Source organism: Takifugu flavidus, chromosome 5 (genome assembly GCF_003711565.1).
Source record: "Takifugu flavidus isolate HTHZ2018 chromosome 5, ASM371156v2, whole genome shotgun sequence".
Classification (NCBI taxonomy): domain Eukaryota; kingdom Metazoa; phylum Chordata; class Actinopteri; order Tetraodontiformes; family Tetraodontidae; genus Takifugu; species Takifugu flavidus.
Window position 1 is genome coordinate 10,111,632 of NC_079524.1, and position 26,994 is coordinate 10,138,625.

Genomic DNA, 26,994 nt, shown 5'->3' on the forward strand with positions numbered 1-26,994 from the left:
TCTTGAAGCTGTCGACTTTGATCCAGAGATTAACTCGTCTTCACGTTTAAGCTCCGCCTCCTGAGGATCCAGGGGTCACCCTGGTAACGCCACCGTGTCCCTTATCATATGGACATTTACTGACAATCTGCTCCAACCTGATGTGGATGTCGCCGGCAGGAGAACGTCTGTTCCATCGATTTGGTCCAGAATTTGATTTCAGAGTTTGGTTCTGCTTCAGCACCGATGAAGATGGATCGACTCTGTCCGTCCACCCGTCCAGAAAACCATTAAATACATTTCTGGGCGCTTGAACAGGAGAAAAAAAAGTGTCTTATTGGATCTAAGAGGCTGTTCAGTGCTCGACTTTGATTGACACCTACTTTTAAATAACGCTGAATCTTGTCTTTTCCTGTAGGGGGCGACGGTGGACATGTGTCCTCCTTTAACCTTTGCACAACAGTCGTCAGTGAAAGTCAAATAAAAAAGTTCGGACGAGTGTGTTTCAGGATAAAACCTCCTATATGTCCCCTATTGTCCTGAGGCAGGGTGGATTCTAAGCCCCTCCCCTTCTGACACCTGTGGACGAAAGCTAACGCTAACATCTGTGGACCCGGAACAGGAAGCAGAAAAACTCAGATTTAATATATATATACGGGTCTATATGTATATAATGTAGCACAGAAACACCATCAAACCAATGAAGACTGAGCGAAGGTTTTAAATCCCCCCTAAAAAGACAAATTCATTACTTCAAATATAAACAATTCACAAGAGAATGTCGCCGTGATTGGATCACAGTTTAAGGTCTAAATCCCACATGAATAACAGCGCTGGAAAAAGCTGTTTAATACGGGATATGTTCAAGAAAAAGCCTTTTTACGCAGATGACTCCACGTATTTAGAAACTGTAATCCTGAGCTGTCTGAATTCAGGATTTTCCTCACACACACACACACACACACGCACACACACACACACACACACACACACACACACGATATTTTGATTCTGACAGCCGTGTTTCTTTTAATCAAATGGAGTCATTTGTGTCTTTGATTTTCTTCTGTAAGTTTGAATTCAGGGTAAGAAGTCAAAGCAAGAACGACACCTGTTTAATAATTACACGGCGACATCAATATCGAAACGAGCGCCACCTACTGCCCAACACAGGAAGTGCAGCTATTAAAAATGAGTTTTTAATCTGCCCTCACTAAACCAAATCAGTAATAATGGTCTCACATGGTGTGTGTGTGTGTGTGTGTGTGTGAGAGAGAGAGAGAGAGAGAGAGAGAGAGAGTGTGTCTTTATAAATCCAACCTATATGTTCTTTGCAGATGCAACATAATGAGCCCAAGACTGAAGCTGCTCTGTTTCCATGGAGACCATGTGCACCGCTGACACAGTGTTTACTCATCAACTACAACCCAGAGATCTGAACTTGTTTCCATGGACACCGTCGCCCCGGTGTGGAGCTTGTTGGGAGGTTCAGGTTGGATGAACTGGACGTTTCTCACAGAGGTAGAACCACCTTTTGGAGCGCGACCCGTTCTCCCTCTGATGTGCTGCGGCGACGCAGAACCTCACACCTGCTGGTTAATCTGACGGCCTGGAGAAGGTCCAAACATCTGGATCACGCGCTACAGGAGGACTCTTCTGAAGAACATCTGCTCATCGGGTCACAGAGGAAAGCCGCATCAGCGTGAAGAAGCATCCTGACTGAAGAATCAGAACGTTCTGATGTCATCTTGTTAGAACGTTACATCGAGAGATGTGGTCTCAGAAACGGGGAGGATCAAACAGCTGGAGCTTCCGCAGAATGAATCAGTCTGTAAAAGTTCTGCCGTTTGAGTTCCTCCATCTGTTCTCTGGTTCCTTCGCCAGTTTTCTGTCTTGACAAATTCTGCGTTCACTCATGCGAAGTTCTGCAGGACGACAGCAGAACCTGGTGAGCACAAGAACGCAGATGTTCACAGAAAGGATTTAAAAAAAGATGCAGTTTTATAAAAACGCTGAACAATAGCAACAATTTCCTTTTGGGACAAATGGAACAGCGGGAACCAGCTGTTTTTATAACGTAGGGTCCTCACAAGCATGCTAAAAAACAAGCAGGTGACGCAGGTTCACACTAAGAACAACATTTCACAAAAAGACCTTTCCTGAAATAGACACGAAGCAGATGTAAATATCTGCAGTTGCCAGGGGCAACAGAAAGATTTTGGAGTTGCTTCTCTGAAAAAAATCCAGAAATATTGAAAATTTTATGATTAAAATATCAGCTGATTTCCAGGTGAAGAGAACAAGAAGTTCTTGGGTCCCAGGTCGCCCCTGATCCGGGATCTGCGCGTCTACACCGAGTCCAGCTCAGGTCTGGAGCTGGTCCTCCACCAGGTCCAGCTCACGTCTGGAGCTGCTGGTCCTCCACCAGGTCCAGCTCACATCTGGAGCTGGTCCTCCACCAGGTCCAGCTCACGTCTGGAGCTGCTGGTCCTCCACCAGGTCCAGCTCACATCTGGAGCTGGTCCTCCACCAGGTCCAGCTCACGTCTGGAGCTGCTGGTCCTCCACCAGGTCCAGCTCACGTCTGGAGCTACTGGTCCTCCACCAGGTCCAGCTCATATCTGGAGCTGGTCCTCCACCGGGTCCAGCTCACGTCTGGAGCTGGTCCTCCACCGGGTCCAGCTCACGTCTGGAGCTGGTCCTCCACCGGGTCCAGCTCACGTCTGGAGCTGCTGGTCCTCCACCGGGTCCAGCTCACGTCTGGAGCTGGTCTCCACCAGGTCCAGCTCACGTCTGGAGCTGGTCCTCCACCAGGTCCAGCTCACATCTGCACTGGAGGATCGTTTAGAGCCACATTCGTTGAAGCGGCTGGATTTAATCACTGACGTCAGAATTCAAACATATTTCACGTTTTCAGCAGAAGGTTCGTGTTAACACAACATCCTGTCTGATCTGGGTCCGGCCAGAACTTCTTCAGGCCCAGTTTTCCCTGTAGGTATCTGTGAGGTTTATCTGATCCTGGTGCTCAGATGGTTTAGGGTTGCTCTCCGCTGTTCTCTCGCTCTTCTGTCACCATCACTCCATCCGACTGGTTTCATCTCAGTTTCTTTTTCTAATTTTACTCAAAAACAGCAAAGTCGTCATTCTTCGGCCCCTGGAGACGTTTCAGAGATAAAAACCTGGACGGAGACGGGACGAGTCGTCCCAGCAAGAGCATGAAGATGTTCAGGGCTGATGGCTCGTCTCATCTGATCGTCCTGATCTCCACCAGTGAAGATAAAGAAGATCTTCTTGGTGAGAGAATTCGGGGTTGTTAAATCTAAAGTGATCAGGGGACAGCTGAGGTGATCTGACGTCCAGGTGAGGTGATCTGACGTCCAGGTGAGGTGATCTACCTTACAGGTGAGGTGATCTGATGTCCTGCTGAGGTGATCTAACGTCAAGTGAGGTGATCTGATGTCCTGCTGAGGTGATCTAACGTCAAGTGAGGTGATCTGATGTCCTGCTGAGGTGATCTGACGTCCAGGTGAGGTGATCTACTGTCCTGCGGAGGTGATCTGACGTCCAGGTGAGGTGATCTAATGTCCTGCGGAGGTGATCTAACATCAAGTGAGGTGATCTAATGTCCTGCGGAGGTGATCTGATGGCAGGTCAGGGCGTATCAGGAATTTTAGTGTAAACAGCTGTGACAGATTACATTTGTGTTCTATGGTTTCAGCGTGTGTAGCGTCTGACTCAGATTACAAGGGTTACCATGGTGACGTGTTTATTTTTCACCCATGGCTGTAAACAGCACCTGACAGGAGACGCTGATCAGTCTTCAAGTTCTTCAGTCGCCACACAGAACCTGAGTGTGCTGCTGTCAGTCATCTAACAGGAGAACGCACATTCAATAAAGCACCTTGAGCACTGAAGACGAGGAGAGCGCCACCTGTGGGTGGGCGCGCTCAGAGCTGTCCTTGAGTGGGGGGACGGCAGATGAGACGTGGGGTTTTTAACAAAGACGACAGAATCGTTCTGCAGATTTTCTGTTTGTCCGTGCGGAACACAGACGAGCAAAAAAAGAAGCTGGTTTTCTTCACAGAAGAAATTGGCTCTTCCTTCTTCAACTCAGAGCGTCACCGTGGAAACAGCAGAACCAGGCCAAGTCCTGGTCCGGTTAGACTGAGGAGTCAGAAGGCAGGTGAAGCCTAAAACGGTTCGGTTCTGATGACAGAGGGCCCACGTTGGACCCTTGGCGTAATTGCATGGACAATAACAGACTGTTAGCATCGGTTTTAAATACAGGACCATGTTTCCTCTGAAGGACAGAAGAGTGAAGAGCAGACTTCAGACCTCCTCTCTGATCTTTACAGGAGGCAGAGGTGACCTTCGACTCTGAGCTCCAGCGCAGATGGAAGTTCTGGACCAGCGCTGGTTCAGGGTTTCACGCAGTTTAGTTTCGGCTTTTTGAAGTCTCTACGTGAAGCTGCGAGTCTGGACTCTTCATCTGGCCCCAGCGTGGCGTTAACGCACAAACACAACAAGCACAGAAGACGCCGGCGCATCCGAGAGCAGCGAATGTGGAGAGAAAGCTGCAGCAAAGCCAGAGAAAATCCCTCAGATACGTTTGGCAGATGGCTGCTTGATACACCTCAGGCTGCAGATTAAAGATCTCAGCTGGGTCGTCCAACTGACAACTTAATCCATTTAGAGACGCCGTGAGAAGCTGAGTCAGGGTCGCTCTGACACTCGGCACCGTCGCTCCTCGCATGAGCCGCAATAACTTTATCTCTGATAATCAATCCCAGAGTGGCGAGGCTGGAGGAGATCCAGTCAGCGAGAGCGTGATGATAGAATGAGATGAGAAAGGAGGCTGGACCGGCTCCTCAGATCAGACATCAGAGGAGTCGAGAAACATCAGCAGAAGAACAGTGAACGTGTCATTTTCCTCTAAAAACAGCCGCAGTAACTGAACTGCGGTCCACCCTGATGTCGCCCACAACAAATTGTGAAACCACACGGAACTAACACCAGCACCTGTTGAGTGGAACCTAAAGACTCCGGTTCTGCCAGTTCAGATCAGAAGAGAAAAACAGGGAACAAACAGGTTTCATCAGAATATCCCTATGCGAGACTGAAAGACCGGCGTGGTTACCCAGACAGACCCGATCAGGTCTCATCTTCATAAATTCAGCCAGAACCTTCTCATTTCAGCATACAGAAATCTATATGTCAACAATTATTGTTGCTTTTCAGAAATATCCTCCGTGACTGGTTGATTGAAGGTTCTGCTATAAGTTACTGACTGATCAGGTCCAGAGCTTACCGCTGAAGCTATTGGACCAATACTGTCACCTGGAGGATTTACTTATTATTGAAATGTTATCTCTAAGACGTGGAAACTCCTTCAAACCAGTAGATGGCAGCAGTACAATAATAAGTTCAAATCAGACGAAGAAGAGACAAAACGTCCCTTGACTGATGACGTTGCGTGACGTATTTTCACCGCGTCAGGGAGGGCGGTTTGAAAGCAAAGAGGTGGTAAACATGACCGAAATAAACAATTAGCAATCACGAAAGCAGTTTTTTTTCAGTAAGGTTGGCAAAATTTAAGAGTAATCATTAATGAATCGCTGTTTATTTGATTACGATACTGTCGTCAACAGCGTGACGCCGGAAAGTTAGCTAGCTAGCTAAAACTTTCTGTTCCGTTACAATTTGAACCAATTTACCAAATAAAGGCCGCCTAAAAATTAGACAGCGCCTAAAAATGGCGAGTGTGCACGAAAGTCTGTACTTTAACCCGATGATGACGAACGGAGTGGTCCACGCCAACGTGTTCGGTACCAAAGATTGGGTGACACCGTACAAAATCTCGGTTCTGGCGCTGCTGTACGACATGGCGGTGTCCAAGATTAGCCTGCCGGAGAGGAGGCGGCTCAACAAGCTCATCCTGCCGCTGCAACAGGTCAGTCTGAGCCGCAGTTTCTGACGGCAATCCTCCCAGACACCTCGGTTAACGTGCTTTCTGTCGGATCAGGGTCCGGACCAGAGTTTGGGTCATTTCCTGAACACTGTGGATGAATGCTGCCCTCAGACTGCCTATGCTGTTAAACTCAGGTAATCTGACACTCGGATTAGCGATGGGTTGATCATCATCAGCGTTTGGTGAAGATATTAGCTAACATCAGCTCCTGGTTTTGCTTTCAAGGTTGCGTGAGATGGCAGAAGGTGAGCTCAAAGATATGGAGTTATTCTTTTCCACCCTCCAGACTCCTTTAACTGCATTTGAATCGGAGGCCTACAAAACCAGTGTTGTTGGTGGGTTTTTAACCATCGGAATGATCCTGGCCTGTGATCGGTCTGGGTTTTTCGGTAATCCGTTTTGTCATTTCAGGTCTTTTTATGAGACACATGCTGCTGGCGTACAACAAGCTGTCTTTCAGTCAGGTCTTCAAGCTGTACCAGTCTCTGCTGCAGTATTATTACAGCCCGTTCCCCAAACCTGCTGACGGTCGGGGGGGTCTGCCGGCACTGGTTGCTGATGACTCTGACATGGACCTGACCAGCACCGAGGACACTGTTGGAGACAGGATGGACAAAGAGGAGTTGGACAGCTCGCTGGATGAATCGGAGCTGCAGTGAGTCTCGTGCTGTTAACGTAGGGTTGTGCTGGATGTCATGGCAACAGTTACGTTGGGAAGAATTAAATGTTCATCCATTGTTCTGTTTCAGAAATGACAGTCCGAGCAGCGGCCCTCTGTCGCAGAAACAAGCTGAATATTTCCTGGCAAGACAGGTGAGACTGTTGGCACGTTCACACCTAAAGTGACAGACAAGAGGAAACATTTAAAAACCCCTGATGTCGGTTTCACACGTGGTCCTTTATGTATCTGTAATCGGTAACAATACAAAACTTCAAGATGTAAGACAGCATGTTTGGAAAATTTTAGAGGTATACCTGAATTCTCTGTGTGTAGATTGTGATCGTGCAACAAGCAGCCACCAGGTTTAGAAAAGTTCAGGTCGTGTTTACGCTCCGCTGATGGTCAGAAGGTGTCAGTAAATGAAGAACTACAGGCTGTTTGTGTTTGTCTTTGCTCTTCAGGCGTATCTCCTGAAGAACGACGAGAACAAAGCTCTGAAGCCAGCAGAGCTTCAGAAGGAGCTCAACAACATGCTGAAGTTTAACCCCGACTTCTCGGAGGCGGTGAGGTTTTGCACGCGATGCCTGTCGTGTGTTGAAGAGGAGGCACATTCCTCACTGTCTCTCTCGCATTTTCCTTCTTTTCAGCACTACCTGAACTACCTGAACAGCCTGAGGGTCCAGGACATCTTCCTCTCTGCCCACAGCCTCCTGCACTACTTTGACCGACTTATCTTATCTGGAAACGAAGGGAAGGGTAACGGCGACGACGGTTATGGCCGAAGTCTCCGATACGCCGCTCTCAACTTGGCGAGTCTGCACTGTCGCTTCGGACACTAGTGAGTAACACCATACGCACACATTCAACGGTGGAGAAGGTTGAAAACATGGCCGCCTGTTCCTCTTCAGTCAGCAGGCTGACTTGGCTCTGCAGGAGGCAATCCGCATCGCGCAGGAGTCCAACGACCACGTTTGTTTACAGCACTGCCTGGTAACGCCTGTTTCTCAGCTGGTTCTGCTCATCTAAGCTGCTGTTGACTTAAACTTGTCCTCCATGTCTGCGTCAGAGTTGGCTCTACACTCTGGAGCAGATGAGAGGGTTCGACAGCAGCATCTTAACCGAGGACTCCGTCACAATGGCCGTCCACTTCTGCCTGCCGGTCAGTTCTGTCCCAACTGCAACACACTAGCTGGGGGTGATGATGTGATGCTGCAGCCATATTATTGCAGTTCAAAGCTGTAAATCTGCTTCCAGTGGTTCGTTAAAGATGCACACAGGATGCATTTAGATGTCTCATTGATACTTTCCCTGCTCTGCTGCAGTACCTGGCATCTCTGGGTATTCAGGCTCTGGTCCAGCAGGGGGTGACGCAGGGGAAAGTAGCACATAAGTTGATGGACGCTCTGAAGGACACCGATATCCTGCACTGGAAACACAGCCTGTCGGAGCTGATTGAGATCAGCCTGGCCCAGAGCACCTCCATCTGGAGGATGTATGGCAAAAGGTCAGACGCACGCTCACACGTGACGGCACGCACAGCATTCGTGTCATATCAAAATGAGAAATTCTGGTTCTGTGCAGTACCATGGCTCTGCAGCAGGCCCAGTTGCTCCTGCACATGAGCAGCCTGGAACCCGTCAACTTCGGGGTCCATCAGAACAACACGGAGGCATTCGCCGTGGTTCTGTGTCACCTGGCTGAGCTGCACGCTGAACAGGTAAAGTGGCCTGTTTGATCCGGTCCAAAACCATCAACCGCGGTGGCCAAACAAGGTTCTGTTCTGTTTCAGGGTCTGTACAGCGCCGTCTCGGAGCTTCTGCAGCACCTGAAGGAGCAGTTTCCTCCTCACTCTCAAAACGCCAAGGTGAGTTCTGTCGGTCTGAGATGGACCACAGCAGAACCTGCCAGAGGAATCCGACTTCATAACCGGACCACAGACAAAATTTCAAGATTTGCTGATTTTTTCTTGCTTCCAGCTGTGGATGTTGTGTGAGCTGAAGATCCAGTTTGAGCGGCACATGAATGAGGGGAAATATCACCTGGCCGAGCCGCTGATCACGGCCATCTGCGCCTTAAACAAGACCGAGGGTCTGTTCAGGTACGCCTGTTCTGAGCCCATTTCTGAACATCTCACACCTGCTCACGCTGGAGGAGCTGAAACGTCGTGTCTACTGACAGGAAAGCTCTGGTTCTGAAGGCTCTCAACCGGACCAGCGAGGCATACAGCGTTCTTCAGTGGCTGCAGGGTCACTGTGAGACGACGGCAAAAGTAGAGCTGGTCATCAGGTTCGGTCATGTGATCTCACTACTGCAGAATCCCTCCGGATGGTTTTAACTGTTTTTTTGTTCATAGAAAAATCCTAAAAGCAGGTGATAAATATTTGTAAAGAGGTGCGCATCACTGTCTTTCCTGTCCCGTTGCAGGGTTCTGTTGGTCACGGCTCAGCTCCACTGGGGCTCTTCAGGCTTCTCCACAGCTCTGCCGCTCCTCCTGCAAGCCCTCGCCCGGGCTCAACAGCACCACCTACAGGCGCTGGCCTCTGAAACCATCCTCCACCTGACCTTCACTCAGGTAACGTCTGATTTTAAAAGAGAATGAGAAAAATGTTGTTTAATCTGAATAATCCTCATTGTAATCAGACAATTCAGAGTGAAAAACAGCCTTTAAGGAATGTAAACAGATCCTGAAAGAAGCTGCTGCCTGTTGTAGAGTATTTCAGGTTATTGAGCCACTGATTCGTTTGTGATTGATGGTGTTTGGTTGTGTCCTACAGCTGATGTTGGGGGTTCCTGAACAGGCGCTGAACATCCTGCACGAAGCCATCGAGACGGTTCTGGCTCACGGTAGCGTCATGGATAAAGGGCGAGCTCTGATGCTGATGGCGCGCTGTCAACTGGCAGCGGCCGGCTTCAGCTCAGACGCTCCCAGTCACCCAGGTAACCGCCGCCGCCCCAAACACTGGCCCGTGTCTCTCGCAGGGTTCGTATGGTCATGGAAAACTGGGGAAAGTTATGGAAATTAAAAATGCATTTTCTAGGCCCTTGAAAGGTTTAAGTAAAATAATCTTTTCTGTAAAGTTTTGTGATGGAAACATTGCCTGGATAATATTTAGAATTCATTAAAGATAAATAAAAGGGTGTGACGATTAAAATTTAAAGTAAACTTTGGCTACTGAAAGACTCTGACCACGGATCGGACTTTTTGGGGCGCTCCTCATGCTGATATAGCTGAAAAAGTGAGTTTAGTTTATGATGGTGCAACAACCAGAGCAGAAGTGGTTTCTGAGAGGGGACAAAAAGGATCGATGTGACTTTATACCAGGAAAGGACATTACCAAGATGAAGTCAGTTAAGAGGCGCGACAGCAATGTTTCAGATGATGACCCAGTGAAAGGTTATGGAGAGGTCATTGAACGCTGATGCTGTGTTTCTCCTGCAGACGTGGTGGAACAGGCCATGAACTCGCTGAAGGAGGCCGCCACCTACTTCTCTCGACTGAACTGTAAGGAGCGTTTGCGGGATGTCCACTACCTGCAGGCCAAGCTGCATCGCTCGCTGGGTCAGACCTCCCAATGTAACCGGAGCGCCATGCTGTTCCGCCTGCTGGACCAGGAGCTGCAGACGCCGGCCCCTCCCCTCTCCATGCGACTGTGAGGAGGCCTGCCGCTCACCACTAGAGGGGGCTGGGGATCCCTGGGGCTCGGGACACGAGACAATCCAAACGTGGTCAGATTCACCTTCGCCAACCCCGATGTTCAACATGAGGTTCACCAGCAGGTGTCTCGATCCACCAGATTCACAGGTTGAACCAGCCTGCCAAGAGCTTCAAAGCTTATCAGCGGCTGTTCCCACTGCTCCATGATGGATGAGGGCATTACCGCTGTTGGCTGCAAGATGGATGTGTTTCAGTGGTCCGGGTGATTCTTGCCTGCAGGAAGAATACTGATGATGCTGGAGCGGCGAGGAGGAAGTCCAATCACGTCTCTCTAACGGAGCACTTCTCCATTCTCCAGAGATACAGATGACAACGTTCTGCTTCAGCATCTGGACGTTCCTGCAGGTTATTGCACACTGTAATAACACCTGTCTGCAGGGTTTCACCTCTGCAGTCAAAAGTAACTCTGGAAGAGCAACAAATTCTGAGAATATCTGTGAGGAACATCTGGTCAGGTTTGAGCAGACTGGACAATGATACTGGACAGAGTTGTGACCTGACCAGTGTAAGATGTTAAATAAACAGGATGCAAAACACCTCCTCATGTCTGGTATTATTCCGTTATATCTGCAGCAACTAGCATGCTAATTCATCTGTTCTGTCTTGTAGAACCTCATGCAATTAGGGTCTAAAAGTCTGATCCTTAATAAAAAGATCTGAGTTTAATCAGATGTTCTGCTTCAGTAAGAAATAGCCAGAGTGTCCATCTAGTAAAAATAGAACATCTTTGTTTCAGATGTTTAATAACAAGCATGGTAACAGAACATGGCAGAAGAACAGTGCATGTTTAGAAAAATAGATCTGTAAATGTATTTTTCAGAATAACACCATACATTCACTTCGACCTCTACTCGATATTAAACATTTACAACCGAAGACGCGCCGACACAGATTCTGATGGATACTGTTTAAGGTCAGAAAAGAAAAAAACAACCTGAGGCCTTTTAAATGTGATGGTTGAACAGTTTTCCAGACAAAATAACAAATTTTTCCCACAAGGTTTCAGATACACATGGACCACCTACAGCCACTCACATCACCTAAGAACATTTTTCATCATTGATTAATTATTGCTTTTATTGTGTTGGATTCTGGGTCAAACATTAAATAAGTTAGGAAATAACTCGCCGTCAATGATCGATTCACAATCAAAACCTCTTTTTTAACTTTGGAATCGTCAATAATGAATAACGGAGGTTTTTGCGATGAGAGATTTTAGAGCGGGGGTGTTGACCTCGTCTCCTGGACGACGGTTAATGCCGAGCCGGCTGCTCTCAGTAACCCGCCGGGTAGCCTCCTTTCCTGGGGTCGGACTCGGCGCACAGCTGCTCCCCCTGCCGGACCACCGCCTGGACCACAGAGTCAGGAGACTTCAACTGCTGGGTCACGTGGTTCTTCTGCACCAGACCGTCCATGATGCTCTGAGGGGAGGAAGAGGGAAGGTGACGCTGGGACCAGTAACGTTAAGTGCGTTTCAGTGCTGTCAGTGACTGCAGTGACCTTTTCGAAGCCCTGCTCCACCATCGTGATGTTGGGCTTCAGCTGGTTGTGGAACCGCGGCTCCTTGATGGCTTTCTTCAGGTCGTATTTGAAGAACAGTGAGTTGAGGATGACCTGAGGGGATCGGGAGCAGATGAAAACGCCGCCACGTCTCTGTGCGGTGGGACTGGGGAGGACTGGTCTGGACTTACCAGAGCTGTTGCCGTGGTGATTTTGGTGCCACCAGACGCTCCAACAACCATTTTTACTCTGTTTTCTTTGTCAAAGATGATGGTGGGACTCATGGACGACAGCGGCCTCTTACCTGAAACAGATGAAAAACACCAGTTTGAAACACGTCGGCTGGCAGGTTCTGAATGGATCTGGTGGTTCTGGACGCCTGCTGGTGACCCTCGTGTTGAACAACATCTTCATCGGTTTACTAGACCTCATCCCTTCATTTTGAACATAAAATAGGTGATTTATCGACACCACGTCTCTGGAAACATCTGTCTTTCATGAGCTGCTGGGATTCTCTGAATGATGCAGATGTGGAGGAGAAAACTCGAGAAGAAAAGATGTTTGTGATGAATGTGGACTCTCCATGAGAGGTTCTGGTTTGGCCACACCTGGCTGGATGAAATTGTTGGGAGACGGAGGAATTCCGAAGCCGTTGGTCATGTACGGAGAGCTGAAGTCGTCCATTTCATCGTTGAAGATGATTCCGGTCGATCCTGACATGACTTTGGAGCCAAAGCTGAAACAGGAGAAAGCCCAGTGAATTCAGGGATCTCTTTCATTTCCGGTCGAGGCAGGTAGAACCTGGAGTTCTGCTCCTTAAACTGGCGTTCGTGGAACCCAAAAGTCAGACAGCACTCAGTTATTTCTCAGTTGTTTTCCCAGTAATGTTTGAATATTCAGGGAACATTTACGGGTTTCCTGTTTCCTGAAGGCGTCTTACTACAGATTGATGGTGCTGGTGGCCGCCACGGCGCTCCCGTCCTCTGCTATGACGGACAGGTGACTCGTCCCGTGGCTATCTGGGACAAAATAATCTGGTTCGTAGTAGTTGTCTGGATGCGTGGTGTCGTCTGTAATTTTACTCCTGATGTTGTTGGCGAAGAAATCCGAGGTCATGTTCCTGATGAGCTGAGGAGAACAAAGTGTGAAAGGATTTAGCTCCTCGGAACCAAGCAGGAACCCGAGACCAGGCAGAGCTTGTGAACGGAGGCGCCATTACATCAGTGATGTTGAGATATCGAGGGTCTCCGAGGCGACTTCTCTTGGCGTAGGCGAACCGGAAGGCTTCAACGATGCGGTGATACGTCAGAGTCTTCTTCTCGACTGTGGAGACGCTGAAGTCTGAGAAGTTGTAGCCTGAAATGGGAAGAAAGACAAAAGATCAGAGTCCAGAACAAAAACCCTCAGATGAAAGCACAACCGGAGAATTCAAAAGTCCGATTTTGTATGTAAAATGAGAATAGTGTCTGATCGCCCCCACCCCTCTCACCGTTCACAATGTTGAGAATCAGGGCCAGAACCGGGCCGCTGGAGGGGGCATCTGCGATGTACATTGTGTATTCACCGATGTTCAGGCTCAGAGGGTTCTCGTTGAGGACCGGCCTGTACTCCAGCAAATCCTTCAGTGTGATGATCCCACCTGGAACCAGCAGAGGTGGTCAGATGGGCCCTTTGTTACTGTTCTATGAGGTGCTGAGCGAGACCTGCTGCCTGGATGTCCTCCACAATGCTCTGAGCCATGGAGCCTCTGTAGAACACGTCGGGACCCTCCTCGGCGATTCTCTGGTATGTATCGGCCAACTTCGGGAACCGGACGACATCGTTTTCCTTCAGGATATTTTTCTGAGAGTCGCAGAACACAGAGCTGGAACACAGAGGGAAACACGACAGAGATGACCCCAGATGAGCACGCGCTCCACAAGCCATCATTATGGTAGCAATCCCTCCTGAGGGTCACTTTGAGGTCGGCTGTGGCCGTTCTCACCACAGGTTTTCGTCTCTCTGGATGGACTCTCTGGACCGAGAGATCGCGTGAGCCAAAGCTTTTCCTACCGGGACGCCGTTGCGAGCCAAAGCGATGCTAGGCTCAAACAGGTCCTTCCACGGCAGCCGGCCGTGCCTCTTGTGAGCCAGCTCGTAACCGCGGATCTCCCCGGGTATGGCTATAGACAATCCACCTGTCCAATGAAAACACGGCACACAAGGGAGACGAGGCCGATGTTGAAGATCCATCATTCCTCCAAAACAGCAGTAAAGAGGTGATGAGGTAGAACTTCCCCTTCAGCGAGGAAACCTCAGACAGACCCTGGGTCTAGGCGGGTGCCCGCTGCCCTGACTGGCTGGATTATCTCCTACCTGTACGAGAAAGCTTTGTGCTGTTTCCAAACATTTTTTCAGTGGCGTTCAGCGGTGCGGTTTCCCTGGCGTCGATGGTCTCCACCCTTTCTGAGAAGCAGAAATGGGACAGATGGACCGTGGTGTCTTTTACAAGTTATTAAAAGGTTTCTTACCGGTGGAAGCGTTATAGATGACAAAAAAGAGTCCACCTCCGATGCCCATGCTGTGGGCGTTAAAGAGGCTGATGCAAAGCAACGTAGCAATGGCCGCATCCACAGCAGAGCCGTTCCTTTTCAGCATATCCCTGAAAACAAACCTGGATCAGTGGGACGGCTAAACAAGCTAGCCAGCTGACGCACCCTCAGGAAGGACCAGGTTCCTCTCACCTGCCCACTTCTGAACACGTCCCAGCATCTGACGCCACAGCAGCCTTTGAGTAGAAGTGGTCCAAGGAGGAAGGCAGGTTTTTGGACCCCAAACCCATGAACACCCCCAGGAACAGGCTGACTGCAGCCATCAGGAGGACTACCAGACCAGCAATCAGGGACTTCGCAACCATTTTCCTGCAGGGAAAAAGCAGAAAAGCTGTGATTTTCTGAAGTTCTCTCCAAACCTTCTGAGCGATGATGTTTGCAGGGAGCAGACGGAGTCAGCTTATCCAGCGCTAATGGGATGCTTGTGTTTGACTGTTTTCAGTCAGCTGGGATGGACCGTGATGCGTTCAGGTGTTATTGCGATGCTAAAAGGCAGTGGTTTCGGGATAATAAGCACGTGGGTCTTTCTTTTTTCTTTTTTTTTCAAATGTCAGCAGAAAGACAATAAACAAAGTTTCTCGTAGGTGAAAGTCATCTGCACGTTTTTTCTGATGCCAACGTACGTGAAAAAACATTTCATCAACATGTTCAGAGTCAACGTGCACCCCAGGAAAACCCGCCACTGTCCCAGACTGCAACGCCCCAGTGCCACCAGGAGGGGCAGATTAACGGCTGAAGAAGACGTGTTCTGAGTGAAGTGTTAATTTTAACGTTGCGTGCGTGAACAGAAAGATAAAGCTAATCTGGTGAAGCGAACTGCAGATGTTGTGAAGTGCGGTTGTGTTGTGACAACTCTTGACTCCTCATCCATCATCAGCTGATGACTCCTCTTTGACTTTGAGGTGACCTTCTGTTCCTCTCGGCTGTCATCCTTTGGCACGCCGAAGGTGATGCAGATGCAAGCTCCTTGATTGGCTCGGCTGTGTCACGGCCTGTCTGGTGTCCTCAGGACAGATGCAGAGACACATCCTCTCTGACAAGCTGACAAAGTGCTGCAGATGCCCAAATCCACTCATCACCATCTTGTTCTGGATCTATCTATCTATCTATCTATCTATCTATCTATCTATCTATCTATCTATCTATCTATCTGTCTATCTGTCTGTCTGTCTGTCTGTCTGTCTGTCTGTCTGTCTGTCTGGGACAAGGTTTGACTCTATGCCAGGCTGAAATGCATGCTGGGACATGCATGCTGACTGGACGTTTTTGGGACGTTAATAAACAGGATGTGACAGATCACGTGACGGCGGCTGGTGGCGGAAGTGCCGCGTGCAGGTCAACAACATTCCCGATCCGACGCGTTTCTGTTTTGGGAAGCTCGTGCACCGGCCGTGTCCTCGTGTGTGACTGTGAGCGCGCGCAGCCTGGGAGGGTACCGGGCTGTGTCGGAGCAGCAGGGCGGCGGAAGCCAGAGCAACTTCATCACGTAGCCCGAGGAGGAGGAGAAATCTGAGCCGCTCCTGATCCTCCGAGGACGGGGGGGAGGCAGAGGGGGGTAGGGGTGGGGTGGGGGCGCGTCTGTGCAGTCTGAACCGGGTTGGTCATGACCGCCTGAGCCGCGCACGAACATCCGTCTGGAGCTGCAGTCATGGGTTCGCGTCTGAGCAGACAGAACAGTCTGGATCAGCACACCTTCTCCCAGAAGCGACGCAGGCTGGACGGAACCGCGGCGTGTGGGCGGGGGGGCGGCGGGGGGGACTTTCTGTTCGCACTGATGCTGAAGTCGGACAAGCTGCCCGGGATGCTGCGGAGGACCAACCACAGCCCCTACGTCCGCCGAGTGGCCTGGATCAAAGAGATCCAGAAGCTGCTGCGCGACAGGAGGATCGAGCAGGCGACCGACGTGCTCAGATTACTGCGCAAGGTGATCACACGCACGCACGCACACACAAAAAGCAACAGATGGGCGCGCGCGCGCGCGCATTCGAAGCATCTTGAAATGGATCCTCAATACTCAGATTAAAATGATCATCTCCAGTTAAATGTCAGAGTTCCGAGATTACATTTGTAATCCTGAAGTGAAAAATCCTCGGAGATAAAAGGAAATTATCATCTCAGGTATCACAATTGTAGATTAAATTCAGTTTAAAGGCTGAATAGATGATTGAAAGCACATGAAAGTCGTGTTTTTCTGTGTGTAATCTGATGTTTCTGATGCTGAAATCATCGTATTATTGACCATTATCGCCCGGTCCTGATCTCTGAAGTGGATCTTTTTCTGATGCCAGATTTGCCATCATTTGGAACGACTGTCTAGCCTGACTGCGTTATTTTCAGCGTTCTGTCTGTTTCTCCAGGAACCTTTGTTGTTTTGGTAGAAACTAGGCCACTGACGGAAGGTTCCACCTGCGACACACTGGCTGACAGCGTTCTCTCGCTGTGTCATGGTTTCTCTCACCCTGAAATATGGCTGCAACGCGAGAATAACAAGTTGAAACTGTAATTCAGAGGTTTTTCATGTGTTCCTTTAACACACACACACACACATTATCGAAGCCGTTGTCATCACAGATGAAGCAGATACCGTACACGACATCATCTCAACCTCCATCGTTGACTCCTCCCACACAAATGACGCCAGTGGCGGCTCGCAAAGACGTGACGAAGACTCCGACATCTTGAGTTCCGGGAGGCTCCTCCCCCGTCCTTCAGCCGCTGCTTCGGCGTTAAATACTACTCGTCCTCGCCTGGCGGCTGCAGAGGGGGCCTCCTTAATCAAGCTGAGGGGCTCTGCGGAGGCCCCGTCACCGCGGAACTTTTAGCCGTTCGGAGAAGAAAACGATCAATCTAAGTTACTGCGTAGGAGATGGTTTTAATCCAGTCACTCGGTCAGGATATACACACGGAAGCATGCGGAGAGATCTCTACTAAATGTACACAGTTCTGATCTTATATAGTTGAAGGCGCGGACGTCTTCACAGCATGTGTGTGCTGCATGCACCGCAGGAGTTTGGTGCCTTCACAGCAGGTGTTCCGGCTGGCGCAAGAAGTTGAATGACTGAGGATGCCCCCCCATAGTCGTTTGACGCTGGTCTTCTTTCAACCTTTGTTTCCTTGTAAATGAATGAGGAACCAAATGGACTTCATCTGCTCTCCCGGTCTCCACCACACCCTTCCTAAATTTCCATTTCAACCGTTCCTTTTGCTCTCAATTTACATTTCACATTCAAATTCCAAGGAACTCTTGGTGGAGATGAGCTCGCATACTAAAATTGGCCTCCACACGGATCTGAGATCATTTCTGAGATCATTTCTGAGATCACTGCGACCTGGAGCAGAACATTAAATCCAATAATCCAGCCGTGTTTGTGTTGCCATTCTAACCAGAATACTGTTTTTGACAACCACGGTGACCTCTGTTGACCTCTGCTTCGCCCGCAAATTGTCCGTTTCAGACATTTAGAGAGCAAGTGTGTGTGTGTGTGTGTGAGAGAGATCGTGGGAGTGTGTTCTTGCACTTGCTACATATTGAGCACCAAAATACTCGTTCTACTAGCAGAGTGGGGACGTTTTTCAGAAGGGAGGACATTTTGGTCCTCACAACTTCGAGGTTTGAGGGTAAGGATGTGGTTTTCAGGTTGGAGTTAGGGTCAGATTTAGGGTTGTTAGGGTCAGGGTCAGGGGGCAGGGTAATGCTTCATGTCTATGAGAGTACTCTCAAGGATAGAAGTATGAGGATATGTGTGTGTGTGTTTGATTGTCATAATTGAAGCAGTGATTTAGTCCCACGCCGTTTCACAGGTTCCCTCGCATGCTGATTGGTTGCATGTTGTCATGGCGACAGGGGTGTGTTGATGGCAAGCTTCTAAAATTTTTAAACCTGGCTGAAAATAACCTCCAACAGTTGGTCTGAGCTCCGGTCAGGGAGTGTTCCCAACTGGCCCCTGCAGGTTTGTCCGTGACACCAGATGAAAGCACAGATTCTCTCTGATGAATATTTAAAGTCTTTAATCGCCTCAGACACGCGGCGCTCTGTACTTTCTCTCTGGAACCATCCGTCTGTTCCTTCTCCTATTCCAGGATCTCGGCCTGGAAGGAACGTCGCTCAACGACATCCTTTACAAGAACGCCGCCTTCCTGAACCTGGTGGATCCGATCTCCCACGAGCTGCTTCTCAGTCTGGCTCGAGAGATGCAGTGTCCAAAGAAGGTGAGCTCTGCTTTTTATTTTAGGGAAAATGATAGAAACCGCAACAAGAAAAGTGCCTCTCATAATCTGATTAAGGATTAAAACTCATCAGAAAATCCTGAAATCATAAAATAAATCAGGATTCTGGGAAACAAGTAGGAATGGGGTTTTCTAGGTCGGTGTTCCACAATGTTAAATCTGTTTCAATCCAGACTAGTTTTCTGAACCACTGGTTATTCACAGTGCTGACACTCCTCTGCCTGTAGGGGGCGTTTATCACAAAGCTCAGACTAATTTAGCCTTTGAGTACCAACATGTTGACAGTGGGCTCGTAGCACGTGTGGGCCCGGTTCTTCAGGCTGTCACGAACGCTTCTGCTCTGTTCCGCAGGACACAGACACCATAAAGTCTTCCGATAAGATCTGCCGTCAGCTGATCTACCACCTCACGCCACATTCCAGGTGGCTGCGACAGAGTATGTCCAGACGGAAATCCCAGGCCTGGTAAGAGCCCCGACCCAAATCCAGAATCTAAATGCAGCTAAATCCTGAGAAAGTTGGTTGTCACACGATTCACGTGCACATATGTTTTGTTAAACGAGAGTCAAACTCGGACGAGGATTTGAAAGGTTCTTTTAGAGCAAAACCGTCAGTCAGGAGACTGAACTGAAACAAGCCCGACAGCATCTGAGTTCCTGGCTGAAGGCTCATTTTCTGTTTTCACTGAGTCACAGCGTCTCAGAGAGACAGTCTGACTCCCGCTGAGGCGGCAGCAGGAGCCCGAACCAGCGGCCAAACAGAATCTTAATGCAGCCGATCCGACAGCTTGACTGTCTGTCAGACAGGGATTACGCTCATCTGTGTGTTCACCGATAACATCAGCTATGGCTTCACAACATCTGACTGCAGCTAGCATCAATCACAGCTGTATAGCATACGATCACAGCTAAAGCAAACACCAGTCACAGCCTCACAACAGGTGATCACAGCTAACATCAACCAGAGCTACACAACAGTGATCACAGCTAACATCAACCAGAGCTACACAACATGTGATCACAGCTCACATCAACCAGAGCTACACAACAGGTGATCACAGCTCACATCAACCAGAGCTACACAACATGTGATCACAGCTAACATCAACCAGAGCTACACAACAGGTGATCACAGCTAACATCAACCAGAGCTACACAACATGTGATCACAGCTAACATCAACCAGAGCTACACAACAGGTGATCACAGCTGACATCAACCAGAGCTACACAACATGTGAGCACAGCCAATGTTAGCCTAATGTTAATAGATGTTAACTGGCTGCGACAACAATGTTATTAAACACCTGCTCCATCAGAACTGCCACAGGGGCAACTGGTCCCAGCAGAGGGCAGCATTCTTTTATATAATGAGACAAGACAGAAATCATAAACTGGATCCAAAACCAGTGTTGAAGGTCAAAAGAACGTTGAAATGTGTTGTTGTGAAACACGTGGACGAACATGGTAAAAACAATTGAAACTTTTTGAAATGTAAAAAACGTTTCAAGGCTGAACGATAGTTTCGAAACGTTGAAGGCGGTAACGCGCTTGATAAAGTCAGGTGATGACCTTCCTGTGTCATAAAGACCTGGCACATGTCAAAGGTCAAGGTCAAATTTCCTCATTGAAGCTGATTGATCTCCAACAGCGATCTCTGTGCCAAAGTCCCGAGTAGAATTCGACGCCACCTTTCGCTGCCTCGTTCACACGTTTCAGCTCTTGTGTTTACACGGGAAAATCCCCGTCTTTCCGCCCGGAGCGGCTCGCCTCGCCGCGCTCACCTCTCCTGTCACAACACAGGAAACACAACACAGACCGGCGCTGGCTTGGCGGCACCGGCGGGGGCGCCGGGCTTCTGTCAGCTCCGCTTATTTCTGATTGTTTCCTCCGCAGCTTGAAGACGACCCTCCAGAAGAAACTCTCCAACGACTCGCTTGACCTCTCCGGCATTCCGCTGTCCGCCCGCGACATCCGCCAGGTAGCGTTCTACCTGCAGACCCACGGGGACAGGGTGGTCTCGGTGGACGTCAGCTTCACCGAGCTCCACGACGACAACCTGCGGCTTCTCCTGCCGCTGCTCGCCGCAATGCCCAAACTGGGCACGCTCGCCCTCAATGGCAACCGCCTGACGCTCGCCATCCTCAAAGACCTGACCGAGATGCTCAAAGACCCCAAGATGTTCTCCAGCCTGGCGTGGATCGACCTGGGCAACAACCTCGACATATTCACCATGCCGCAGCCGCTGCTGGTCGCCCTGCGGCGCCGCTGCAGCCTGAAGAGCAGCCTGCCGACCATCTACGAGTACACGGAAGGTCAGCCGTACTGCTACCGCCTGGAGACCTCCATCGAGGAGCCCAGCCACTGCGAGGAGGAGGAGGAGGAGGAGGAGGAGGAGGAGGACGACGACGACGAAGAGGAGCTCTCCAAAGACTCCGCCCTCCGCGAGTGTGAGAGGTGATGAGGTCACAGCGCAGCGGTGCTCTGTGAATTCGTTCGGTCTCTTCACCCCCACTCGTCACCCTCGGAGGTGCTGTTCCTAACCATTTGTGAGTTAACCCCTCCCCCATGCGCGGCGGTGGTGAACTTACTGTGTTGGTGGATGGTGCTGCTGGTGAGCAGGTGTGGTTTCATTGGAGGGGGGCTGGAAGAGTTACTGAAGTGGTGCTCGCTCTCTCTTCTCTCTCTCTTCTCTGTCTCTGTCTTGTTTAATGGAGGTTTTGGATCAGGGACTGGGACGGCGGAGCGGCGTCATCCTGGGGCCTGGTTTTGGACCGGTGGTTCTGGGAGCGGGACTGGGGCGGTCTCTAGCAGGGTGGACTCTCGCTCTACTCTGTGTTCTCTGTTAATCTCTCAACAAAAGCATCAGACTTTACAGCCGACCGACGACCACGTGACACCGCTAAAACTGCTAGCTCGGACTTTCTGAGTGTGCCCACCCACCACCCCCAAAATGTCCACGGGTTGAATACCCACAATGCCCTCGTGCACATGTAAACCGGGACACAAAACCCGGCTCCGCTCGGTGTTTTTGTGAGTCTTCGGAGTCAACAGGTGAAACCAGACAAAGAGTCGTTTCTGTGTGCGTGTTCAGGACGGCGGCGGCGGCGTGTAGCTAGAACCTCTTTTCTTCTGTCAGTTCTTTCATTTTTTGTTAATTTTGTGTTAAGATTTACAGCACCTGAACCTGATCGCTCCTCTAAAGGTCTGAAAATAACTGACGCGGATTTTGGAGGGGGAAAAAAAACAAAAGAAATTGGCTTGATCACTAAATTTGATCAATTTGAATTTTAAAAAGGCAGAATTTGGGTGGTTTGTGGATGTTCAGTCTTCCTGAGTTCAAAGCAAAAAACTGGTAGTTGTGATGTGTGGTCTGTTCTGCGTATCCTCTGTGTTGCGTGTGCTCCTCTGTCCTGTTTAACGGTGACGGTTCGTGCAGAGGTCACGTGTCATGTAGTCGGTGTCTCCTGTTGTGATATTTGTGTTTGTCAGTGATGACCTAACTGTAGGCTCCACCCACCGTCTGTCCTGCTCCTGCTTTCCGTCTGGCGTGTTGATGTCAAAGTCTGGACTGTAACTCGCGTCTTTGCTCTAAATTCCAATAAAAAGAAACTAAGCTCTGTGTGTTCAGATGAGCCTTTTCTGTGCAGCGCCACCGCAGCCGAGTTAGCTAAAGTAGCGCCTCAACACCAATGTCAGGAGGGTGTGAAAGCGCTCTCACCAACCTGGTCTTCATCCAGTCGGAACTTTTTTATCAGCAGGCGTCTGTGGTAGCAGCAGCTAAAAGGTCCCATTTTCTGCCCAAATCTGGCTGAAGCTGCTTTTATGCTCCAGTTTCACAGGAGCCTCAGGACCTTCTCCATTTGGGATTCCTTGGTAAACTGGTTTAGGTCTCAAATACTGGACCTGCTGTAGTTAGCCTCAGTTAGGATTCGGCTTCTAAGGTTCTTTTGGTCGCCATTCAGAAATCTACACTCACAACCAGTGAAACGAGCTCACAAACACGGGTCACGTGTAGGGGTAGTTTTATAAAACTCATTTTGATGACAGACATTCTTCCCTCAGTACAAAACGCTCAGCAGTAAATTAAGAAATGTTTTGATAAAAAGGTTTTTTGGTTGGTTCCGTCAGAACCCGGCAGCTTCGCCCTGTTTTCTGGCATCGGACACGGCCCAGATACAGTCGTCCACCTTTTCCACGGCGTTCACGACGTTGTAGAACGTTCTGGGACTTCCTCGTTGGTGTCCGAGAGCCTCCAGAGCTTCGATTATACCCTTGATAAGAAACGGACCGGATTAGAACTGACCGTCGATCACCATCTGCCCGAAATGGGACATAAACATTGCTCATACTGGCGATTCTGGCCTGATGGTTCTCATGTCTCGTCCTTCTGCTTCCCTGAGCTTCTATTTCAAACCGATTTTTTAAATAATCACCTCATAGTGGATTTGTAAAAATGTTTCACCTTGTCAAACGTGGGTTCAAAGGTCAGCGCGGTCTTAGAGTCCACAAACAGGACCGGAGCAGCGATGGCGTCCTTCAGGCTCTTACCCAACCACAAGTGGTTCACGAGCGCCTGCGTGACAGAAACAGGAAGTGCTTGACAAAACAATAAGCACGCTTTCGTATGTGACTGAGCGGTGGTGTTTTGAATGGTTGCCATGGATACGGACAGAAACCATGCCAGTTGTTATCATGGTCCCACCGGTCGATCCGATCAGCAACGTCTTCGATGGAGACTTGAGCACAGACGGCGCCATGGAAGATGGGGGGCGTTCCCCTGAGAACAGCAAGAAAGGAAATTCCCCAAATCTCCATCAAAGTGTCCCAGGAAAGAGATAAAAGTGGGAATGATGGTGATGTTTGGAGATTAAACCGAGGACTCGGGCTCACAGTCAGGGCTGAGACCAGAGCCCGGCGCTCACTTGCTCACCGGTTGTTAAAAACCACACAATGAAAACCTGTTTTTACCTGGGCTAATGTTGCCCGCTAGTCCGCAGAAGTCGCCCAGCTGGTTGTTGAGGATGATCCCGGTTCTCGGAGAAAAAACCCCAGAGCCGAAACTGTGAGCAGAACCATCAGACTCGTTACAGGAACACTAAAATTCCACCGAGGCGGGACGTCTCCTGCGGGTTTACTGACATGTGGTTGATGCTGCTGGTGGCGGACACGGCCGAGCCGTCCTCTGCCAGCACCGACACCTGCGTGGTGCCCACGCCGTCCACGTATGGCGTGATGTTGTAATACTGAGGATCGTGGGTAACGTCACTCCTGATCAAACTGCGGACGTGGTCGGAGAAACTGTCCTCCAGGACTTCTCGGGCCATCTGTGAGAGGAATTCCTAAAATCAGTAAAATCATCCGAAGGGATGGTACATTGATTACGAGGACTATCGATATGATTGGATGTTACAGCCACAAACTTAACTCGACGTCATCGGGGCTGAATTTGGGATCTCGGATGTACTTCTTGAGGCTGTTGGCGAACTTTAAGGCTTCAGCGTATCGATGGTAGGTTAGGGCTCTCTGGTGGTCTTTCAAGTCCTTCAAGTTTGGTTCAAATCCTAAACAAACGCTTCAGATTGTCATGTGTCTCCATGGCAATGCACATGAATAAAACCTGATCAACCTTTCAGGATATTGATGGCAAAGGCAACCACGGCTCCCCCTGCCGGTGGCGGGGGGAAGTACATGTTGAACTCCCCCAGGGGAATGCTCCACGCGTCCGTCACCACGGCTCTGTACGCTGCCAAGTCCTCCGCCGTCAACGTTCCTCCTGGAAGGAAACAAAGGCTTCAGCTCAGGAGGGATCCACCGCGCTCTGCTGATCAATCAATCATGAGGGTATCGATCCAGGCGCTAATACCGGCCTCCTGTATGTCTCGGATCAAATCCTTCGCAATTGTGCCGCGATAAAAAGCAGCCGCGCCGTCTTGAGCGATAGTCTCCAGGGTGTCGGCCAGCTTTTGGAACTTCACGATGTCTCCGGTCTTCAGCAGGTTCCCATCTTTGTCTGAAAACAGTTTTCTGCCCAAACAGAGAATCATTTTTTAGGAATTCTGACGGTGAGGCCAGCGGCCGGCGTGTTTGGTACCTTAGCGGCGCGTAGTCAGTCCAGTTAAACCTGGACAGATACCGACCCAGGACCTCCGCCACTGGAAGGCCGTCTCTTGCCAGTTTAATGGTCGGCTGGAAGAGGGTTGCCCACGGCAACCTCCCAAACAGCCTGTGAGCTTCTTCGTAAGCTTGAAGTTCACCTGGAACCGCCATCCAATCGCTGCCTGAATGTTACAGACTGTTACTACGAGCAAACCAGTCACCAGTTTGGGTTAAAGTGATAATAGTAAACAATAAACAAAGATGTCAACTTCTGCGCTGGGTTATGAGGCGTGAACCAACCGCGCGCTACGCTCTCTACCTCGTAACATCCGGAACTTTTTGGGGCACAGGTCTAGTAGGTGTGGTTTAAGGTTTCGGGGGGCGGCCTCCCTCGCGTTGATCACTCTCACATGACCTGCAGGAAGACGTCGTCACTCTAACGTCATTGGATCGTGCGGATCGCTGCGGCCGGCAGTGGTCTCACCTGAGCTGTTCATCACGGTGAAGATGGCCCCGCCCCCGAGGCCCATGCTCTGCGGGTTCACGAGGGAGGTGCAGAGCAGCGCCGCGATGGCGCCATCTACCGCCGAACCCCCGGACTGCAGGATGTCCCTGGAATATTTCGGCAGGTTAATCGGACAATAATCGCGATAATACTGGACTTTTTAAATAAATAAATAAAGACGTGATTACAAGCAGATTACTGCTGCTTGTTCAGCAGAGAAAATGAAGAATAAAGATAGTAAACAGTTGTAGAAATTATCTCGCTGGTTGCTAGATTTTACAGGTTTATCACTTAAACGGGTTAAAATTACTGTTTTAGTTATGATCATCATTCCTAAAATTAAGTAGAACTACGAAGAATGAGCCATAAATGCTAGATGAAACAACAAAGATTAGAGGAAAAGTGTAAATTATCGTGGAATTAATAACAAACAGTCGGTGACGAGCAGACTTCTGGGATCCAAATCACTCGTAGAATCTTAATATTTACGTGGATTTTAAAAGACGGAATAAAAAAATTAAAACATGCTAAATAAAACAACCCACCAAAGGTTCGGATGAAACTTTCAAAGGCCCAGTTTTATTGAGTCTGACTGACCCAACAGAAACTGTCCCTCTGAACAGGTTTAAGAATAAAAGTCTGAGGGGAAAGTTCATTCTTAAATCGGAATATTCGGTGGAAACAGGAAGACGTCACTCACCGTCCGATCCGCGAACATCTCGCGGAGTCCGCGGCCACACCTGCGCGCGGGAACGCACGAGGACACTTTCTCCTCACGAGCACGGCGACGCTCGCGATCACCGCAACCGCGCACAGCAGCGAGAGCGCGCAGCAAGTGTACAGCCTCACCTTTGACCTCGCCATAATCGCGCACCACAACCGGTCGGCGTCACTTTAACTACTTTAACTTTTCGAAGAAATCCAGAAGGTGGAGGTTTGGGGTCCTGCGGGGGCGTGGCCGGGCGGAGGCCCCGCCTCCAAAGAGGGGACAAGTTTGTTTATGTGTTTGCTGAGTCATGCCGAGGTTTTACCTGCAAAATTAAACATGTTTATGCCACAAATACCACTGTTGTAAAATATCCCCAGTGAATATAATCCTGATATAGGTAGTTTACTGTACTAACACTAAAACGTGTTTTGTTTTTCCAGCTTCAGAACCAGTAACGGTACTTCTATCTCTGGACAACACATGTGGTTAATCAGATGATTGCAGCTATGACGTCTGAGATTTTATTCATGTTTTCAAACGGCCTTCTGAGAATATACTTAATCTGTAGAGAATGTGATATTTTTCAGAAATTTGGTGCAAATCTTGTTAAGGAGGCTCCCGAAATTCAAGCAATAACAAGTTCTAATTTTACAAATAAGCAGCTAATGGAATATCTACAGAAACAATGGTGATTAACTGTTGGTTAATATTTTCACAACACAATAGTGGGTGTTTCCTCGCTGAAGCATATATTAGCATAACATAGTAAATGGTTACTGACATTCTTGCTGTGATTTAACATAACACACTTAAAGTTCTATAGCAGAGTCAACTGGATTGTTGAAAGCAACTGGGAGACATTAAGACGTCTCCCAACAAACCAGTCAAATCTGGAGAAGCTGATGAGGGGTGAAACATCTTCCGGCACACTATTGTACCTCATTCACAGGGTTGTGTAAATGCTATATAATTTTCAAACATGTTGAACTAGTCAGGTGACATTCTGGTTGATGTTTAGCATAATAACACTAATTCTTTGGATGC

General features: G+C 49.2%; 4 protein-coding genes across 4 annotated transcripts; 2 read left to right on the forward strand and 2 right to left on the reverse strand.

Annotated features, from left to right (window-relative positions):
- The first annotated feature begins 5,445 nt into the window (after positions 1–5,445).
- On the forward strand, positions 5,446–10,858 carry anapc5 (anaphase promoting complex subunit 5). Its single transcript, XM_057033882.1, has 17 exons — positions 5,446–5,928; positions 6,001–6,080; positions 6,172–6,281; positions 6,358–6,601; positions 6,696–6,759; positions 7,069–7,170; positions 7,255–7,445; positions 7,516–7,597; positions 7,674–7,766; positions 7,930–8,111; positions 8,189–8,324; positions 8,397–8,471; positions 8,584–8,705; positions 8,786–8,893; positions 9,032–9,179; positions 9,382–9,544; positions 10,047–10,858. The coding sequence occupies exons 1-17, from the start codon at positions 5,731–5,733 to the stop codon at positions 10,259–10,261; spliced, it is 2,313 nt and encodes a 770-aa protein (XP_056889862.1). The 5' UTR covers positions 5,446–5,730; the 3' UTR covers positions 10,262–10,858.
- Positions 10,859–11,033: 175 nt separating this feature from the next.
- Positions 11,034–15,613, reverse strand: ggt1a (gamma-glutamyltransferase 1a). Its single transcript, XM_057033883.1, has 12 exons — positions 14,546–15,613; positions 14,333–14,463; positions 14,178–14,267; positions 13,807–13,999; positions 13,526–13,686; positions 13,312–13,461; positions 13,042–13,178; positions 12,763–12,950; positions 12,431–12,558; positions 12,014–12,126; positions 11,823–11,936; positions 11,034–11,743 (listed from the first exon to the last, which is right to left on the reverse strand). Exons 1-12 carry the CDS (start codon positions 14,716–14,718, stop codon positions 11,597–11,599), a joined length of 1,725 nt encoding a protein of 574 aa, XP_056889863.1. The 5' UTR covers positions 14,719–15,613; the 3' UTR covers positions 11,034–11,596.
- A 372-nt stretch (positions 15,614–15,985) lies between these two features.
- On the forward strand, positions 15,986–22,259 carry lrrc75ba (leucine rich repeat containing 75Ba). Its single transcript, XM_057033897.1, has 4 exons — positions 15,986–16,337; positions 18,494–18,622; positions 18,992–19,104; positions 20,534–22,259. Exons 1-4 carry the CDS (start codon positions 16,062–16,064, stop codon positions 21,096–21,098), a joined length of 1,083 nt encoding a protein of 360 aa, XP_056889877.1. The 5' UTR covers positions 15,986–16,061; the 3' UTR covers positions 21,099–22,259.
- A 386-nt stretch (positions 22,260–22,645) lies between these two features.
- ggt5a (gamma-glutamyltransferase 5a) lies at positions 22,646–26,187 on the reverse strand. The gene is made up of 12 exons (XM_057033891.1): positions 25,942–26,187; positions 25,221–25,348; positions 25,056–25,151; positions 24,732–24,918; positions 24,504–24,664; positions 24,267–24,413; positions 24,065–24,201; positions 23,780–23,964; positions 23,609–23,700; positions 23,317–23,417; positions 23,103–23,213; positions 22,646–22,911 (listed from the first exon to the last, which is right to left on the reverse strand). The coding sequence occupies exons 1-12, from the start codon at positions 26,103–26,105 to the stop codon at positions 22,765–22,767; spliced, it is 1,656 nt and encodes a 551-aa protein (XP_056889871.1). The 5' UTR covers positions 26,106–26,187; the 3' UTR covers positions 22,646–22,764.
- Between the last annotated feature and the right edge of the window lie 807 nt (positions 26,188–26,994).

Bases quoted from the DNA above. Each gene is read 5' to 3' on its own strand.
- anapc5 (XM_057033882.1), top strand. From the start codon at position 5,731: ATGGCGAGTGTGCACGAAAGTCTGTACTTTAACCCGATGATGACGAAC. The intron at 6,282-6,357 runs GTGGGTTTTTAA...TTGTCATTTCAG, and splicing joins CTACAAAACCAGTGTTGTTG to GTCTTTTTATGAGACACATG. The intron at 7,767-7,929 runs GTCAGTTCTGTC...GCTCTGCTGCAG, and splicing joins CCGTCCACTTCTGCCTGCCG to TACCTGGCATCTCTGGGTAT.
- ggt1a (XM_057033883.1), bottom strand. From the start codon at position 14,718: ATGGTTGCGAAGTCCCTGATTGCTGGTCTGGTAGTCCTCCTGATGGCT. The intron at 14,464-14,545 runs GTGAGAGGAACC...GTTTGTTTTCAG, and splicing joins ACGTGTTCAGAAGTGGGCAG to GGATATGCTGAAAAGGAACG. The intron at 11,937-12,013 runs GTAAGTCCAGAC...CGATCCCCTCAG, and splicing joins TCACCACGGCAACAGCTCTG to GTCATCCTCAACTCACTGTT.
- lrrc75ba (XM_057033897.1), top strand. From the start codon at position 16,062: ATGGGTTCGCGTCTGAGCAGACAGAACAGTCTGGATCAGCACACCTTC. The intron at 16,338-18,493 runs GTGATCACACGC...CTCCTATTCCAG, and splicing joins TGCTCAGATTACTGCGCAAG to GATCTCGGCCTGGAAGGAAC. The intron at 18,623-18,991 runs GTGAGCTCTGCT...TCTGTTCCGCAG, and splicing joins AGATGCAGTGTCCAAAGAAG to GACACAGACACCATAAAGTC.
- ggt5a (XM_057033891.1), bottom strand. From the start codon at position 26,105: ATGGCGAGGTCAAAGGTGAGGCTGTACACTTGCTGCGCGCTCTCGCTG. The intron at 25,349-25,941 runs GTGAGTGACGTC...GAAATATTCCAG, and splicing joins AGATGTTCGCGGATCGGACG to GGACATCCTGCAGTCCGGGG. The intron at 22,912-23,102 runs GTGAAACATTTT...TTTCTTATCAAG, and splicing joins TTGAACCCACGTTTGACAAG to GGTATAATCGAAGCTCTGGA.